Source organism: Dromiciops gliroides, chromosome 1 (genome assembly GCF_019393635.1).
Source record: "Dromiciops gliroides isolate mDroGli1 chromosome 1, mDroGli1.pri, whole genome shotgun sequence".
In the NCBI taxonomy this organism is placed as follows: domain Eukaryota; kingdom Metazoa; phylum Chordata; class Mammalia; order Microbiotheria; family Microbiotheriidae; genus Dromiciops; species Dromiciops gliroides.
The window spans coordinates 2,087,177-2,106,104 of NC_057861.1; the positions used below are offsets into that span (position 1 = coordinate 2,087,177).

The window sequence follows — 18,928 nt, forward strand, 5'->3', positions numbered from 1 at the left end:
GGTTCCAAACAGCCAGTCAATTAATAAACAAATGTTTAGAAACACAGCCAGTCAATTAATAAACAAATGTTTAGAAAGTGCCTACTATCTGCTGACCATTATGCTAGGCTCTGGGGATCTGAGTACAAAGAATGAAGCAACAAAAAAACCAAAGCTGATTTCTTGGGTTATAGTTAGAAAGTGTGACTCAATTACCCATAATAATAACAATATCATTAGAATATTAGTAATAATAGATAGCATTTGCATAGTACTTTAAGGTTTGCAACAACCTTTAAAAATAGTATCTAATTTTTTCTCATTACAACCTTGGGAAGTAGGTCCTATTATTGTTTCCATTTTACAAATGAGGAAACTGACTTGCCCAGCTTCACACAGTTAGTAAATGTCTAAGGCTATCCACAAAGCAGTAGCTCTATTAGCCTGTCCTTCCATAGTGGCTTCATATCACTCCTCCTAATGGACTCCCATTGGATAATCTGCTTCCCACCTCCGCCTTTCCCTAGGCTGGGCCCCATGCTTATAAGGCTCTCTCCTCTCTTCTGTCCCTTCCTGTTTGTTCTAGAATGGGCAGTGCCTCATTCTTTTTTTTTTTTTTTTTTTTTTTTGGTGAGGCAATTGGGGTTAAGTGACTTGCCCAGGGTCACTCAGCTAGTAAGTGTTAAGTGTCTGAGGTCGGATTTGAACTCAGATCCTCCTGAATCCAGGGTGAGTGCTCTATTCACTTCGCCACCTAGCTGCCCCTCAGTGCCTCCTTCTTAGCTAGTGCCTGGCCTATAGCAGTAGGTGTGAAGTCAGTGCCTGTTGACCTGCTGATTGCTTCCTTGGGATCCCTACCTCCTTCTAGGCTCTGCTCAGGAGCCCCCTCTTCCAAGCCCTTCAGTCAAGCCCCAGCTCACTCTTCCCACCATTTGCTTTCCAAATATTTTGAATTTTCCTCCTCCACATGCACCTTCCCCACAGAATGTAAGTGTCTTGAGGGCAGGTGTGTGTGTGTGTCTCCATCTCTTAGCACGGTACCTAGCATAAAGCCAGTACTTCACAAATGCTTGTTGGGTCAGAATGGGTTGATAATATGAGTGGGGCTTGTAATCATGAGGACAACGACGAAAGTCTCTGAGGGGCTGGGAGGAGAGGGTGATAACCACACCAGCAGGGATCATTGTAGGGAGGGTGATGGAGGGAAGGTAGGTGGGGCACAGAGGGCATGGAAAAAGGAAGGGGGCAGTGAGTGGTCAGGCTTGGCAGGAAGGGGATTAATGGGGGCCAGGTGGAAGGAATTTGTAAAAGGTCAGTGAGACCAGTGGGGTGTTAAGGTCAGCGTGGAGGCACTAGTGGGGGACTAAGGATCGATAGAAATCGGTCAGGAGGGGGGTTAAGGGTTAGATCAGTATGGAGGGACTAATGGGGGCGTGAGGGTCTGTACAAAGGGCCAGTGGGAAGGGCGAGGATCAGTATGGAGGGCAAATGGGAATGTGAGAGTCAGTAGGGAGGGGCCAGTGGGGGGGGATAAGGGTCAGTAGAGACAAGCCAGTGGTGAGGGGGGGGGGTCAGTACAGAGTGCCCCGCCCCTCACTCCCATTGGAACTCCACGAGGGTGCTGGGGAGCGCTCCTTTCCGCCTCCCCCCGCCCCTGGCCGGGTTGGGCGGACCTGCCCGGCAGTCGGGGCGGGGCTGAGCGGTCTGGGGCGGGGCTGGAGTCTGAAGGAGCCGCCGCCAAGGCTGCAGGTGGGTCTCTTGCGCCGAGTTCCGCAGCATCTCCTTCATTCCCCCCTCCCCGTCCCCACCCATGGGCTGACTGACTGTTCGTTCCCCCCCTCCCCCGTCCCCTCTGCCCCCGATCCCGCTCTGGCCTGGGGGGCGACAGGAGGAAACATCTCAGATCGGGGACAGCTGGAGCGGGCCCTGGGACTGGGGCTGGAGAGGAGGAGGCCTGGGGGCTGAGGGTGCAGGTCTGGGACCTGGAGGGTGTCTGGGGACTGGACTGGGCAGGGCGGGGCTGTGTGGGCCAGTCTGGCGGCTCCGGAGCTGGCTGTGGTGCTGAGCATCCCAGGCGGCAGCGGAGCCTGCAGCCCTGGCTGGCTTGGGGTGTGGGTCTCTCCCGGGTGGGCGGGTCTGTCCCCAGAACCGCGACACCTCCCAGGCCGGGAGAATCTGACCTGAGCCCTCAGGGCGGGTCGGGGTGATCCGGAAAAGTTGGACTTGCCCCCCGCCCCCGCCCCTGCTCCCCCCCCCCCAACCTGGCTAAAGGAGCAGCCTTGCGCCTGGACCGTGCCCAGTGACTCCCCCTTCAACTTCCCCCGCTGGGAGCGAGGGGGGCCCTCTTTTCGGGAGACTGATCTGGGAAAGGAACGTCCCTCGGGGACACTTTGCCCCAGAGGCCCTGGCCTGCCTCCCAGCCAGCCAGCCAGCCTGACTCCATTTTGATCTCCGGGAGAAAGGCTATCTCCTGGGCTGCCTTCCTTTCCATCCGGCCCCACCTGCTCCCCTCAGTCCTTCCCTTCTCCATCACACTGCTCCTCTCCGCTCCCCAAACTGCTAAACTTAGCCTCATGTGACAGTGATGGGGTGGGGGAGAGGCGCAGCCCCCAAGGGCTGCCTTATGTGGCTCCTGCCTCCCCCTCTCCCTCTCCCAGAGCAATTAGCGCCAGAGTATGTGGAGGAGCCGGAGGCCTGAATTGTGGATGATCAGAGCCCGAGGGGGTGTAGGGGGTGGGGGAGGAAAGTCCGAAGAGGGAAGGGGTGTGAGAGGCCAGCTGGACACTGGGCTGGAGAGGAGAGGAGCTAGCTAGAGTTCTGGATAGAAGCCAGGGACAAGGTTGAGGGGGAGAGATGGGAATGCCCAGACAAGAGCTTGGAGGGAGAGATGAAGGGTGCAGAGAGGCAATGGCTGGGGAGAGGAAGGATGAAGCCCAGGGGCAGGTGGGATGGGGAGGGGGAGGCCAGGCTGAAGGGGAGGGGAGGGAGAGTTGGGGGATGGGCAGGGATGAGGTTTTGGTGAAGCAGAAGGGAGAAGGGGCCGGTAGGTAGGGATGAGGTGAAGGGAAAAGCTGACGCATAGGGAGAAGTAGGTGGTGGGAAGGGATGGGGGCCTAGCAGACTGTGGGCAGGGGTAGATGGCAGTCCCTACAGGGACTTGGCCCTCTGTCAGAAAGCACAGATGGCAGCTCCTGTGAGCTCCTGGGAGCCGCCCCTGACCAGCAGGCAGTGTCAGAGGTAGAGAGGCTGGGAGCTGGGGCGCTCCCAGTTTCCTTGGAGAAGGGGGGGTGGCTCTAGCCTCCGCCTTGCCAGGCCTGCCTGGAGTTGATGACACGAACTGAAGTCTCAGGTTTCTATCCTGCTCCTTAGCTCCTAGTCAAGGGAGAGAGCCGGGGGGGGGGGCGGGGGGGTAGTTCCCTTTTTCCCAACCCCACTGCATAGCGGGGTGTCCCACTTGATCCCTTTCCTCCCCGCAACAGAAACAAATTCAGCCTTGTCCCCTCTCTCCCACTAGTGGAGAGATCTAGTCTTGTCCCTCCCCAGGAAGGGGGAGAGAGAGGGAGAAAGAGAGAGAGAGAGGGAGAGAGAGAGAGAGAGAGAGAGAGAGAGAGAGAGAGAGAGAGAGAGAGAGAGAGAGAGAGAGAGAGAGAGATCTGGCTTTCCCTGCCCTCCTTAATGGAGAAATCTGGCCTTGGTGGTAGAGAGAGGCAGGCCAGGCTGGTGAAACCAGCTGGGGCAGCTAGATTGGGTGAAGGGCTCTGTGTTTGTCCACATGTGTCTGGGAAGCAGACGTGGGGCTGCAGAACAAATTGGGGAGTGGGCTATTTCTATGGACTGAGTGGGGCCCTGGGCTCCAGCCCTGTCCTCACACCTCTCCTCTCAGCTCTCCTCCTCCTGCTCCAGTCTACACTGGTATCCAGGGGCTTCTCTGGGCCTTTCCTGAGGCTTGGATTGGATCTGGCTTAGGATGGAGAGCAGAGGAGGTCACACCTTAGTCCTGACTTGGAAAACACCCCAATCAATCAATGAAAACAAATATTTACTAAGCACCGACTGTGCACCAGGTACTGGGGATAGAACCACAAAGGATGAAAAAGCTGCTTCTCCTCTCTCAAGGATCTTACTCTATGTTGCAATGGGGGAGACAGCAAGTATATGTGCAGATGTGTATATTATATACACACGTATGTATATATGTGTATATATGTATAAACATATACACATCCCTCCTGCAATATATATAACATTCATATATATATATATATATATACACCTCCTATAAATATATATACACATATACGTATTTATGCCTCCTGCAAATAGACAAATATATCTTTTTTTGTTGTTTTTTTTGCGGGGCAATGAGGGTTAAGTGACTTGCCCAGGGTCACACAGCTAGTAAGTGTCAAGTGTCTGAGGCCAGATTTGAACTCAGTTCTTCTTGAATCCAGGGTCAGTGCTTTATCCACTGCGCCACCTAGCGGCCCCCCTAAATATAACTTTTCTAAGTGTGAATGTGTATACATATGTATGTGTAAATGTTGTTTAGTCATTTTTCAGTCGTCTGACTCTCCATGACCCCTTATTGGGTTTACCATTTCCTTCTCCAGCTTGTTTTACAGATGAGGAAACTGAGGCAAATAGGATGAAGTGACTTGCCCAGGGTCACATAGCTAGTGACTGTCTGAGGCCAGATTTGAACTCAGGTCCTCCTGACTACCCACTGCACCACATACACACACATATATGCCAGCTTAGGAAACTACTTATATATGCATGTATAACTATATGTGGAATAAATATAAAGTTAGTCAATGGAGAGCAGTGAGATCCCCAGGCGTTTGGGATGCCTGAGCTGCATGAGCGGCTGGAGGAATAAGAAAAGGCTTCAGGTAGAAAGTGGTGCCTGAGCTGCTTCTGGGAGAGAGACTCTTTGAGGTGGAGGTGAGGAGGGATGGTGTTCCAAGAATGGGGACAAGTCACGGCAAAGGCAGGGGGATGGGAGACAAAGTGTCTAGTGTAAAGAACAAGGCCAGTTTGGCTGGCTTGAAGAGGGTGGCAAAGCGAGTGAGCCAATGAGGCTCAAAGACAGGTTAGAGCTGCCACTGACATTTGATTTTAGCGGCAATAGGCCTGTATCCACCGGGATTTATAGGGCAGGGCAGTGATGTGGTTAGGTCTACACTGTAGGAGAATCACATGGCCAGCAGGGTGGGCCACATTGGGGGAAATCAGGGCCACTGACTGGATCTATGGGGTGAGGGACAGGGAGGAGCTGAATGGAATGTTTAGCTCACACACCTGGGGGACTGAAGGATGGTCAAGCCTTTGACAGATACTGCGAGGTTTGGAAAAGTGATGAGTTTGGTGGGAAGGAGAATGCCTTATGATTTGGACTTGCTGAGTTTGAGATGGGTCCTGGACATGCGGTCTGAAATGCCATGTGGGCAGTTGGGGATGAAGGCCTGACGTTCGGGGAAAGATGGGGCTGGATATAGACATCTGTAAGTCATCTTTATGGAAAAGATCATTAAATCCATGGGAAATCATGGAGTGGGGGGGAGGGGGAGACAGAGAGGAGACAGAGACAGAGAGACAGAGACAGAGAGACAGAGAGGAGAAAAAGAGAAAAAAGAGAGTGGAGATAGAGAGGGGAGAGAGAGGGGGAGGGAGAGAGAGAGAGGGAGAGAGACAGAGACAGAGAAAAAGAGGAGAGAGAGACAGGAGAGAAAGAGAGAAAAAAGAGAGTGGAGAGAGAGGGGGGAGAGAGAGAAGAGAGAGAGACAGAGAGAGACAGAGACAGACAGAGAGAGAGAGACAGAGGAGAGAAAGAGAGAAAGAGGGGGCAAAGGGGGAGAGAGAGAGAGAGAGAGAGAGAAGGGAGAGATAAGGGGACAGAGATTTTCCAGTCCTCCCAGTATCAGAATCTTCCTTGAGATTACTTTGCTTTTACACTATATGTGTCTTGGAAGTTCATAGTTCTTTGCAACCTACAGTGTAAGCCTCTTGAGGGGCAGGGTCCATGATTTTTCTCTTCTTATTTGGACCTATGCCCAAAAGGCTATGGGATTGTTCATACCCTTTGACCCAGTGATACCACTACTAGTTCTGTATCCCAAAGAGATCATAGAAGACAGAAAAGGAGCCACATGTACAAAAATATTTATAGCAGCTTTTTTTTTTTTTGTGGTGGCAAAGAATTGGAAATTGAGGGGAAGCCCATCAAGTGGGGAATGGCTGAACAAGTTGTGGTATATGAATGTAATGGAATACTATTGTGCTGTAAGAAATGATGAGCAGGCAGATTTTAGAAAAACCTGGAATGATTTAAGTGGACTGATGCTGAGTGAAGTGAGCAGAACCAGGAGAACATTATACATAGTAACAGCCACACTGTGTGATGATCAACTGCGATAGACTTGGCTCTTCTCAGCAGTGCAATGACCCAAGACAATTCCAAAGGACTCATGATGGAAAATGTTCTCCACATCCAGAAAAAAAGAAGTGTGGATTCTGAATGCAGATTGAACCAGACTGTTTCTACTTTGTTGTTGTTGTTTTATCTTTTTTGAGGTTTTTCCCTTTTGTTCTGATTCTTCTTTCACAACATGACTAATGAAGAACTGTGATTGTACATGTATAGACCATATCAGATTGCTTTCTGTCTTGGGGAGGGGGGATGGAAGGGAGGGTGGGAGAAAAATTTGGAACTAAAAAAATCTATGAAAACAAATGTTGAAAATGTTTTACATGTAACTGGAAAATAATAAAATTCTTTTATGATTAAATAAAAAACAAAACAAAACCAAGAATAGGAAGCCTTAAAAAATTTTTAACTACTAGCCATATGACCCTGGGCAAGTCACTTAACCCTTATTGCCCCACAAACAAAGCAAAACAACAACAACAACAACAAAATTGTTAACTCACTGACTGACTGATGCCAAGGGATAAGGATAGGCTGGGGTTGGATGGTGGGTGGGCAGGCCTGTGTTTGGAGCTCAGATGCTATCTGTTTTTTCTGCCCCACCAGACAGGTGCTGGCTCCGTGCCCCTCCTCCACCTCTTCCTTGCCCAGGCCCTTGGGCCCAGCCGTTTCCTCAGCATGGCGTGGGGGCTGCCCAGTGCCGCCAGCCTGGCCCGTCTCTGCCAGAAGCTCAACCGGTTGAAGCCATTGGAAGACGCCATGATGGAGACGTCCCTGAGGCGTTGCCTGTCTACGCTGGACCTGGCGCTGCTGGGCATTGGTGGCATGGTGGGCTCGGGGCTCTATGTGCTCACAGGCACCGTGGCCAAAGAGCTGGCCGGCCCAGCGGTGCTCATCTCCTTTGCGATCGCTGCCGTGGCCTCGCTGCTGGCGGCCCTGTGCTATGCGGAGTTTGGGGCCCGTGTGCCACGCACAGGCTCAGCCTACATGTTCACGTATGTGTCCATGGGCGAGCTCTGGGCCTTCCTCATTGGCTGGAACGTGCTCCTGGAGTACATGATCGGGGGCGCCGCCGTGGCACGGGCCTGGAGCGCTTACCTGGACTCCATCTTCAGCCACCACATCCGCAACTTCACAGAGACCCATGTGGGTGTGTGGCAGGTGCCCTTCCTCGCCCGCTACCCAGACTTCCTGGCCGCGGGCATCCTGCTGATCGCTGCTGCCTTTGTGTCCTGTGGGGCCCGTGTCTCCTCCTGGCTCAACCACATCTTCTCTGCCCTTAGCCTGGGCGTCATTGTCTTCATCGTCATCCTAGGCTTCGTGCTGGCCCAGCCCAGGAACTGGAGCTCGCAGGAGGGCGGCTTTGCCCCTTTCGGCTTCTCGGGCATCCTGGCAGGCACCGCCACCTGCTTTTACGCCTTCGTGGGCTTCGATGTCATCGCTGCCTCCAGCGAAGAGGCCAGGAACCCCAAACGGGCAGTGCCCATGGCCATCGCCATCTCCCTGAGCCTGGTGGCTGGCGTCTACATCCTGGTGTCCATGGTCCTGACCCTGATGGTGCCCTGGCACAGCCTGGACCCCGAGTCGGCCCTGGCCGACGCCTTCTACCGGCGTGGTTATGGCTGGGCAGGCTTCATTGTGGCCGTGGGATCCATTTGTGGTGAGTGGCAGGAGGGAGGTTTGGGGCCAGACCTGCATCCTTGTTCTCACAGGGCTCCCACATGGGGTTATCTCAGTTCTGCCCTGGGCCCAGTCAGGCCTGTCTGAGGCTCCCTGTGGCTCACTAGTCTGGTCATGATTTGTTTCAGTGAAGTCCACCCCCTTGGTCCTCCCCTGCATTCAAGGGGGAGCAGTCCTGGCCTGGCCATGACGAGGCCTTTTGGGCAGTCTGACTGCAGGGCCACATAAAGGGTGAACTATGCCACGATAACTGCCAGATGGCCGAGTCACAAAGGGGGCCACCGGGGGGCGCATCAATAGAGTGTTGGATCTGGAGTCAGGAAGACCTGAGTTAAAATCCTGCCTCAGACACTTGCTAGCTGTGTGACCCCGGGTGAGTCTCTGCACCTCTCTGGGGCTCAGCTGCCTCATATGTCAGATAGGATGATAATAGTACCTCTCTCCCATGGTCGTTGTGAGGATTAAATGAGACCATGCATGTAAAGCATTTGGGTAGACTTAAAGATTTATAGAAATGTTAGTTATACGATGATTATGATAAAAAAACAGAGAACAGGAGATAGCTTTCACACCTATGAAGTAACCAAAGAAGGGACAGTATCAATTTTAAAAGTTGAAATAGACAATTTCAATTACATAAAATCAAAAAGCTTTTACATGAGTAAAATCAATATAGCTACAATGAAAAGAGCACCCATAGAATGGGGGAAAAAAAAAAACTTGGGCCTCAAACATATTTAATAAAAGTCTGCTTTGCAAGCCCTATTGGGAATTGACACAAATATTTAAAATCAAGAGTCTTGGGGGCAGCTAGGTGGCACAGTAGATAAAGCACCAGCCCTGGATTCAGAAGGACCTGAGTTCAAATCCAGCCTCAGACACTTGACACTTAATTAGCCGTGTGACCCTGGGCAAGTCACTTAACCCTCATTGCCCTGCAAAAAAGAAAAAGAAAAAAGATTGAGTCTTTTCCCAGCGGATGGGATGTCGAGGCCCAGGTAGGTTAAGTAAGGGCTTCTGCCTGACGCTTTCCCAGTGAGGGCTCTCCTGGGGCGACCTCCCTGACTGTAGAACCTAAGTTGTCTAGCTGTGTGTCATAGCAGATGGAATGTTGGCGCTGGAGTCAGAAAGACCTGACTGAATCAGCCTCAGACAATTATCTAGCTGTGTGGCCCTGGGCAAGTCATCTGTTAGCCTCAGTTTTCTCATCCAGAGATGGGGATGATAATAACACTCTCTCAACAGGTTCTTGTGTCAATCCAGTGAGATAACATAGGAGATATAGGTGTGTGTGATCGTTACTATTAGCCTCTGGTGGTCAGGCGGGGATTAGGGGAGGAGCATCGGCATCTCTGCCTGCAGTGGCTTAGGGAGCCAGCCAAGCTCCCTGCCCCAGCTTGTCCCTGAGTTCCCCCTCCCTTTCCCTCCTTGCACCCTGAGCTGACCTGGTTCCGGGCCTCTCCTACAGCTATGAACACTGTTCTGCTCAGCAATCTCTTCTCCCTGCCAAGAATCGTCTATGCCATGGCTGCAGATGGACTCTTCTTCCAGGTGTTTGCCCACGTGCACCCCAAGACCCAGGTGCCAGTAGTGGCTATAGTCGCGTTTGGAAGTCTTATGGCCCTGCTGGCCCTGATCTTAGACCTGGAGTCCCTGGTGCAGTTCTTGTCGATTGGGACACTGCTGGCCTATACCTTTGTGGCGGCCAGCATCATCATCCTTCGATTCCAGAGAGCCCCAGCCCCGGGATCCCCACCAGCCCCACCCAGCCCGGGCCCCCCCTCCAAGGAATACGAGTCCTTCTCTGACAGGCTGCAGCTGGTGGGGGCCACTCAGGCCGAGACCCCGGAGCCGGGTCAACTCAAACTAGCCTGGCGGCCCTACCTGCCCTTTCTGAGCACGCACTGTGGCTCAGGGGCTGCTGTGACCTGGGCCCTGGGGGGACTCATGGTGTCTGCTATTGGGCTCAACTGCGTGCTTATCTTTGGGGATTCCCCCCTGCACCTGCCCCGCTGGTGCTCCACCTTCCTGCTGGTTCTCTGCAGCTTGGTCTTCCTGTTCAGCCTACTCCTCCTTGGTGTCCATCAGCAGCAGCCAAGCCAGGACACCTTCCAGGTAACCTTCCTCCCTCAGCTGAAGCCTCCCCTGCCTCCTACCTCCACTTTCTCAGCCCTTTTGCCCTCCCATCTAATTTCCCTCATTCCCAGAATCATGGACTCACCAAACTTAAAGGAACCTCAGGGCTCATCAAGTCACACACTTGTCAGTCAACAAGCCCTGTCTAAAGATCATCACAGAGGGAAGACTTCCTTTAGAAGATGGGATTTTAGCTGGGACTTAAAGGAATCAGGGAGGTCCATGGTCAGAGCAGAGGACAGTGATCCAGGCTTCAGACAGAGCAGGGAAGCTAGGTGGCACAGTGGATAAAACAACAGCCCTTGATTCAGGAGGACCTGACTTCAAATTTGGCCTCAGACACTTGACACTTACTAGCTGTGTGACTGTGGGCAAGTCACTTAACCCTCATTGCCCCACAGAAAAAAAGAAAAGAAAAAAAGAAACAGTCAGAGAAAATGCCCAGAGTGGAGAGATGGAGGCTCTTGTTCATGCAACAGTCAGGAGGCCAATGTCATTGCACCAAAGTGAAGGTACTGGGGAAGTAAGGTATAGGAAGACTGGAAAGGTAGGAGGGGACAAGGTTATAGAGGGCTTTGAATGTCAACCAGAGCGTTTTGTATTTGATCCTGGAGGCGATAGGGAGTCACTGGAATTTATCAAGTAGGGGGTGACATGCTCAGACCTGCACTTTAGGAAAATCACTTTGGTGGCTGAATGGAGGATAGACTGGAGTGGGGAGAGACTCAAGGCAGGCAGACCCTCCTCTCCCCTACAGCTTAATAATGCCATAGTTCAGGTGTGAGGTGCTGAGAGTCTACACTGGGGTGGGGGTAGGGGCGGAAGAGAGAAGGGGGTTGCATATGCAAGAGATAATGCAAAGGTGAAATGGACAAGAGGTGAAATCAAGGAGAGATATTATAAAGGTGAACTGGACAAGAGATGTTGCAGAGGTGAAATCAACAGAGATATTGCAAAGGTGAAATGGACAAGAGGTGCTGCAGAGGTGAAATCAACAACAAAATTGCAAAGGTGAAAGGGACAAGAGATGCTGCAGAGGTGAAATTGATATGGCATGGATATGTGTGTGGGGAAGGTGTGAGAGATAGTGAGGAGTTCAGGATGACTCCTGGATTGGAAGCCTGAGGAACTGGGAGGAGAGTGGTGCCCTTGACAGTAATGAGGAAGGGAGGGAGAGGGAGAAGGTTAGGGGAAAGAGAATGAGTTTGGTTTATTTAGCCCAGGGCTTTGTCTGATAGTGCTTCACACATAGTTTTCATTCATTCATTTATTCATTCCCAAGGAGCACTCACACACTTATGCACAATGCCCCAGTGCTTAGCACAGTGTTTAACACAGAGTAGGCCCTTGATACCTGCTTGTTGACTGACTAAATGATTGCCTCAAAAAACGTTCTGACTCCACCTCCACCTGGGTGCAAATCCTCTTCACACTTGCTGAGTTACACATCCCAACATCTTAGAGCCAGAGGGGACCTCTGGGGGTCCTAGAATCCCCTTTAGGACATACGTGCCTGCTCACACACCCACCAAGTCACCTGCTGGCCCCTGCTCCAGCTCCTGTTTGTTTGTATACTTCTAAACAAAACTGGCTTCTGCGCCCAATCTCTCTTTACCCCTGGTGAAGCCTGAAGGGGTTGTTTTGATATGGGAGGAGAGAGAGGGAATGGGGAGCCAGTGCAGGTGAAGGAGGGAGGCCTTAGTTAAGCTGTTAACAACCCTGGTACTCCAGTGTCTACTTCTGAGCCACTTTTTCCCTGGGGCAGGGGACTGACTAGATCCCACCCCCACCTGCCCTGTTCCCCTCTCCCACTCTCTCCCTACTACCCCTCACCTCAGCCTCACCCTCCCCTGTCTCCTAGATCCCTTGGGTGCCCCTGACTCCGGCCCTGAGCATCCTTCTGAACATCTGTCTCATGCTGAAGCTGAGCTATATGACCTGGCTGCGCTTCGCTATCTGGTTGCTGGTAGGTGAGTGTCCCAGTGAAAGGCAAAGTGGACAAGAGGTACTTCAGAGGTGCTTCTCGTTCTGAGGGGTGCTGCGGGATCTCTCTAGGGCAGGGAACCACTGGCACTTCATCATACCACTGCACTTGAACACAAGACATTTACTGTGGGCCAGGAGCTCTGTCCTCTGCCTTCCACTCTACATTCTGTCCCTGCTCTGAGGAGGGGGTCTTATCCCTTTCAAACGAACTGTCACCATTTTACCATCTGCTAGGGGCTCACTTTGAGGGATCAGGTTGGTGGGGAGGAGGGATCAGAGAGTGGAAACTTTCAATAAACCTTCCAGGTCTGTCTGGTCTGGTTTGGTCTGGCTGGACCCTCCCCCCACCCCCAGCAGATCAGACCTCAAAGGAGAGCATCTGGACCTGGGAGGGGGAGGTCTGACCAGGTTGTTTGTGACAGCCTGGAGACCCCTTCTCACGGTAATGTTTTTAAATGCACAAAATAAAATATGCAGGATTACAAAGGAAACCCAGAATATCGAAATAGTTATCAAGATATTTTTAACATAATGAGTTCTTTTTTGTTTTTATTTTATTTTACAAGTTCTTTTTAAAAAATTTTTTTTTACAATGAGTCCTTAATCCCAGGTCGAGGACCCCTCTTTTAGCCCAGCATCCCTGAACCAGAAAGGGTCATCTGACCTCTGTGGAAGCCCTGAGGTTATGGGGAATTCATGGCCTCCCCCATTCTCTTTTGGACAGCTTTCCTTGTTAGGCAGTGTCTCCTTACATGAAGGCCTATACCCCCTTTACCAATGGGAGGCTTCTGCCCTGAAGAACTAAACAGAACAGCTCCAGCACCTCTTTCCCGCAATGACCCATCAGACTATTAAACACTGCTATATTTCTCTTTGATGTCCAGAAACCCTTGCTAATGATTAGAATGGGCTGCCTCAAAAGGGAATGAGTTTCCCGTGACTGGAGGTGTTCAGGCAGAGGCTGGGGGAGCACCTGGGCTCTTTGCCTGATCTCATAGGGTTTGGAGAAGCCTCTGATGTCCCTGACAGCTCGGAGACTTTGGGGACGCCATGTCCTGCCAAGTCTTCCCTTCTCTAGACTCCTTTGAGGTTTCCTGGTATGCCTCAGTCCTCAGGTCCCTATCTGCCTGGCCGGACTTCTCCGCATCTCAGGTGGGCCCAGGCCCCTTTGGAGCCTGACCTTCCTCTCTCCCCACAGGGCTCGGCGTCTACTTTGGCTATGGAATCAGGCACAGTAAGGAGAATGTGCAGGATCCTCCGGGCTCAGGCAGCACCCGCTACGTGGTATTCCCCAGTGGGAGCCTGGAGGAGACCGTCGAAGCAGTGCAGCCCCCAGGCCAGGCCAGCTCAGGACCTCCTGCCAGTGCCACCGCCAGCCCGGGGAGTAGCGGCTGATGCCCAGCAGACTGTTCAGAATGGCCCTCACTGCCAGGGGCTGGCAGGCCCAGCCCCTCCTCCCCCAACCCTTATACTTCTCTCCCAGCATCCTTGGAGCCTCCCCTCCCAACTGGAAGGAAGAATATGGGGGGGGGCTGTTCTCACTCACCCCCTTTCCCTGCCCTCCTCCTGTTGGCCTGACCCTGAGGCCCCTATGAGGAGCCACTCTGGAAGGGGGGCCCCGTAGCTGTGTGTCTGGGGTGGGGCATGCGGGGCAGTGGGCTGGGGGAAGCGCCCACAGAGGAGCCCTTACTTCCAGTGAGTCACAGGGACCCGCAAGGGCACAGTAGGTGAGGAGCAGAGCTTGGAGGTGTCTGGCAAGGGTGGCTGATGATGCTGAGCAATTTAGACGGGTTTCTTTGCTGGTGCTGTCTGCCACAGAGGCAGCTGGTACCCATCTGGGCTAAGTGATCAAGAATGATACCAACAACCCACACGGAGTAGTGTCTTTGTTCTCAACAAAGGGAGAAATGGGCCCAGGGAAGGGGAGAGTCAGATCTGACAGTGACGAAGTGCTGAGACTTAGCGGTTCCTTTCCTACCTCCGAGGCCTGGGACTTCTGTGGGGGGATCAATCCATGAGCAAGTATTGTTGGTCCCCTCCTCTGCCAGGTGCCCCCATCAGTCACTGAGCCCACAGTGGAGAAATGAGGCTTCTGAGGGAGCCGACCTCATCCTTTGTTGGCCGTGGGCGTGAGGCCCTGCACGGCAGCCCAGGCTCCAGTGGCGCTTTCTCAGCAATGCCCACGGCTTGTCAGAGTGTTTGCAAAGGATCCTGCACACTGGGATACAGAGGAAGGCCCTCAAGGGACTCGAGTTCTGCTGGGGAGGACGATGCAGAGACAACTAGGGTGTGCAAGCTGTATATAGAAAGCTAAGCTCCGGTGTGTGCGTGTGTGGTGTGTATGTGCAGGATGCATGGACGGGCTCCCTGACAGTCTGCAGGCCCAGAGGACTAGCCTTCCTTACAAACTAGGGTTCAACCGCAGACCCAGACTGGGCCATGACCCCAGCCTGAAACTCATCCCTGTAGGGGAAGGAGGCACTGGCTGGAGTCAGAAGACCCGGGTTCACTTCCCTGGGCTTCCATGTTCTCATCAGGGCAGCGGCTCTGAAAGCGGGGTCTGGGGTGCTCTCGGTCAAAACTATTTTCACATGATAGGAAGCTGTTTTCATTTCTAAGACCGGCACCATCCACAGGCACCGCCCACAGAAACAAAAGAGCAGGTGCACACTGGTGCAGCTGATTCAGCATAGCAGAGCCCCAAGTCCGAGGGGGCAGGTCCTTTGCCTCAGGTCATACGGGCTCTAATGCTCTCTCCAGCATTAATCCAGGCCTCTTGGCTCCCAGGTGAGTTCCCTGATTTCCTCAGCTGCTCCTTGGCCTGTCACCTGCAGGGGCCGCTTGGTACCTGGCTGTTGAACTGAATGGGATCCATGTGGCTGCCTTGGCAACTAACTCAGGGGCTGGTGAGGGCCAAAGTGTTTCTTCTCCCCCTGGACCTTAGAACCCTCATTTGTCAAATGAGGGGTCTGGAGGAGATGAGGACCTACATTTGCCACTCACTGCCTATGTGTCCTTGGACAAATATGCCTCGGTTTCCCCATCTGCAAAAATGAAGGGACTGGATGAAATGGGTTACACAATGGAGAGTGCTAGATCTGGAGCCAGAGGACCTGGGTTCGAATTCCTACATTTGCTAGTTACTACCTTGGACTAGTGACTACCGCTTGGTGACTCAGTTTCCCCATCTGTAAAATGAGGGGTCGTACAAGAAGGGCCCTAGCGTCCAGGCCCCTACGGTCCTAGGAGATCTCCAGATCGCAGGGGTTCGTCTCAGGGGTCCCTTGCTCCCTTGTCATTCGTGGGGAGGGTCGGAACGCCTTAATCTTCATGCGGGACCCCGCCTCCATGACGTCACAGGCCACACCTCTCCAAAGACTTCGCTCAAACCCGCCCCGCGCATACTCCGTGATAGCGCGGTACTCCCTGCGGGCCGCAGGACTACATTTCCCGGCATACCTAGGATTTCCGGAGGGCTCGCCGGAAGTTCTGGAGGCATTCCGGAAGTAGTGCTGCGAGGGCCGCCGGCCGGCGGTCCGTGAGGGGGCCGAGCGGAGAGGAGGCGGAGAAGGAGCCTGGGCTCGGGGCCGGCCCCGGCCCCCACCCCGCAGCCGCCATGGGGAAGCGGCAGCACCAGAAGGATAAGATGTGAGGGCCTGCCCGGAATCCCCGAGCGCTCTTCGGGGCCGGGGGCTTGGAGGTTTCCGGAGCGGGGCGGAGGGCGCTTAGAGATGCCCGGGCCCGGGCTCCGGGAGGGCTTCGTGGAGGCGGCGGCGGGGGCGGCGGGCGGGACCCCTCCTCCTTCACTCCTCCACCCCCCTTCGGACCTGCTCCTGGTTATGGGGCGGAGCCAGGGCTGGAGCGCCCCCCCCCCCCCCCCACCCGACTGTGGCTGAGCTCAGGCAGCGGCTGACGCTCGGCTTCTTCCTCAGGTACATAACGTGCGCCGAGTACACGCACTTCTACGGCGGCAAGAAGCCGGGTGAGTGCCCGGCTCGGCTCCCTCCCCGGGCCCTGCTCCCTCCCCGGCCCGGCTCCCTCCCCGGGCCCTGCTCCCTCCCCGGGCCCTGCTCCCTCCCCGGGCCCGGCTCCCTCCCCGGCCCGGCTCCCTCCCCGGGCCCTGCTCCCTCCCCGGCCCGGCTCCCTCCCCGGGCCCTGCTCCCTCCCCGGGCCCGGCTCCCTCCCCGGGCCCTGCTCCCTTCCCGCTGTCTCTGGCGGCCTCTGTCCGCCCTCCAGCTCACGGCCCGGCCTGGGGGGCCTGCAAACTAGGGGGAGGGGTGATCTCTCCTCTCTCCCTCCCTCCCCCTCTGTACCCCCTCCCTCGCCCTCCCCCTCTTCCCTCTGTGTCCCCTTCCCCCTCTGTGCCCCCTCCCTTCCTCCCCCTCTTCCCTCCCACTCTGTGCCCCCTCTTTCCTCTCTGTGCCCCCCCTCTGTGCCCCCTCTTCCCTCTCTGTGCCCCCCTCCCCCTCTTCCCTCCCTCTCTGTGCCCCCTCTTTCCTCTCTGTGCGCCACCTCTGTGCCCCCTCTTCCCTCTCTGTGCCCCCCTCCCTCTCTTCCCTCCCTCTCTGTGCCCCCCTTCACCTCCTCCTCCATGGGGGGGCAGTAGGACTCTGGGGAGGTGTCCCAGTAGGACTCTGGGGAGGTGTCCCGGCGGGAGGGATGGTGGGCTCCGGGTGGGCTTTGGCCTCCAGAGTTCGCCTCCCTCGGCCCAGCAGGTGACGCCGACTCTCCTGTTTGCTTCTCCCAGATCTCCCACAGGCAAATTTCCGTCGCTTACCTTTCGATCACTGCAGGTGAGCTCTTCCTCGGACCCCTGCTCGCTTTCCTCTCCAGGGTGCCAGGGGCCAGGTCAATGCCCGTTCATTCAGCGTCAGCGTTCTGGGTTCAAGGACAAGTGAGGCAGGGCATGGGCTCTCGGGGAGCTTGGAGACTGCAGGGAGAGGCCGGTACCAGGTGGATGAACTGGTGAAGAGGCATCTGTGAGAAAGCGCTGGCTCTGGGGACTCCGGCGCCACCCTCTTCATGGGGCGGCCTGGCATCCAGGTGGCCAGGGAAGGGAGCGAGTTTTGGGCTGGGGAGAGGAGCGCGAGGGCAGCGCCTGACCTGCCAGCGGTGGGGATCTCATTCCGCTTCCCGGAACAGGAGGCGTGGAGGGCCTTGAATGCCAAGCTGAGGAGATAACGGGCTGCTGAGGGGCTCTGAGTGGAGGAGTCCATTGAGGACGGCCGAGCCTTAGGAAGGGCTCATCATGTCTGCAGGCCATGGGGGAGGAAGGACACTGAGGCAGAGACCACGCAGGCCCCACATGAGGAAGGCTGCAGAGGGAAGGCCCAGATGGGAGGGTGGGAGGGCCGGAGAGGCCCGGGTGAGGACATGGAGACCCTTGTGAAAGGTTACACAGTAGGAAGTATCCAAGGCAGAGTCTGAGGCCAGGCCCTGGGATGGCCGGGCCCAGGCTGATCCCCTGCTTGACTGCTGAGTGGATGGACAGGGCAAGGGGCGGGGGAGGCGTCATACTGGACTCGTGTCTTGTGGTGTCATTGGCCGGCAATGGGATGTGCAGAGGAGCCCATGTGGCCGCTGGCTCGCCCCCTCAACTGACCGAAGCGTGTGTCTGTGTCTCAGCTTGTCTCTGCAGCCGTTCGAGTATCCGGTGTGCACGCCCGACGGAGTCGTCTTTGACTTACTGTAAGTGTCTCCCATCTTGTGGGGCAGGTGTGGCAGATGCCGCTGGCCTGCATCTCTGACTGACCCCTCAGGGCCTTGGGCCTCTGCTGTGGTCGAAGCTGCAGTTTAGCTTGGGTTTGGTCCCCTGGAGGTGCTGGGGGGCCTCAGGCACTTTTGCCCTAATGGTGGATGGAAGCACTGTGCTGGAAGGCCCTTTCAGCGTCATTAAGGTCTCCCCTCTTTTAATCTAATCATAGACTTCGTGGGCCCCTTGACAGACAGGATGAGCCAGCCCTGTCTCTTTTTTTTTGGGGGGGGTAAGGCAGTTGGGGTTAAGTGACTTGCCCAGGGTCACATAGTAAGTGTCAAGTGTCTGAGGCCAGATCTAAACTCAGGTCCTCCTGACTCCAGGGCCGGTGCTCCATCCACTCCTGCCCCCAGCCCTGTTTACGTTCTCACTGAGCCTGGTGCCACCTGCCTCACTCAGGGCAGCTGGAATTGGGGCTTGGAAGACGCTTGGTGAGCCCTGGGGTGTGATTGTGCCCTCATCCTCAGCACGGGCTCAGGCTCTAAGGAGCCACAGCGCTGAGTCAGCGGTTACTGACTGACACAGCACCAGGCTCCACACTTTACAGCTGGAGAAACTGAGGCGCAGAGAGGCTGAGAGCCCGTGACCTCCCCCTCTTGTGGACTGAGAACGTGGGGGCTGGCTGACACTCAGACCCTTCTCAGGAGGGGCCTCTGCAGGAACCCGTCCTTGTTGTGTTCAAGCCACAGTAAAGGTCCTGTTATGTCACACGGATTCACCCAGGGAGGCCTGGGCCAGAGAGCGGGCTCCGGGGCCCTTGCTGTCCGAGAGCTGCAGGGCAGGGGGATGGACATTCCCATTCTGAGGGGACCCAAGAGCTGCCGCGCTGAACGGGGCTTCTTTTCTCTCATGTCCCCTCAGGAATATCGTGCCTTGGATAAAGAAGTATGGGACCAACCCCAGCAGCGGGGAGGTAGGTGGGCCCCGGTGCCCAGGCCTGTGCTGATGGGGGAAGGGGATCTCTG

General features: G+C 54.9%; 2 protein-coding genes across 4 annotated transcripts in view; both read left to right on the plus strand.

Moving 5' to 3' along the window:
- Window positions 1-1,629: 1,629 nt before the first annotated feature.
- SLC7A4 (solute carrier family 7 member 4) lies at window positions 1,630-14,795 on the plus strand. The gene is made up of 5 exons (XM_043989264.1): window positions 1,630-1,728; window positions 7,013-8,066; window positions 9,555-10,201; window positions 12,084-12,192; window positions 13,407-14,795. The coding sequence occupies exons 2-5, from the start codon at window positions 7,085-7,087 to the stop codon at window positions 13,601-13,603; spliced, it is 1,935 nt and encodes a 644-aa protein (XP_043845199.1). The 5' UTR covers window positions 1,630-1,728; window positions 7,013-7,084; the 3' UTR covers window positions 13,604-14,795.
- An 894-nt stretch (window positions 14,796-15,689) lies between these two features.
- Window positions 15,690-18,928, plus strand: part of PPIL2 (peptidylprolyl isomerase like 2) — a 29,518-nt gene continuing 26,279 nt past the window's right edge. Inside the window, exons 1-5 of one of the 3 annotated variants that reach the window (XM_043977325.1) lie at window positions 15,690-15,856; window positions 16,141-16,190; window positions 16,956-17,001; window positions 17,834-17,896; window positions 18,825-18,876. In XM_043977325.1, coding sequence (XP_043833260.1) covers window positions 15,825-15,856; window positions 16,141-16,190; window positions 16,956-17,001; window positions 17,834-17,896; window positions 18,825-18,876 — 243 coding nt within the window. In that variant the 5' untranslated portion in view covers window positions 15,690-15,824. The remainder of the gene's footprint in view (window positions 15,857-16,140; window positions 16,191-16,955; window positions 17,002-17,833; window positions 17,897-18,824; window positions 18,877-18,928) is intronic. The other 2 variants (XM_043977324.1, XM_043977322.1) reach the window with 2 other exon arrangements.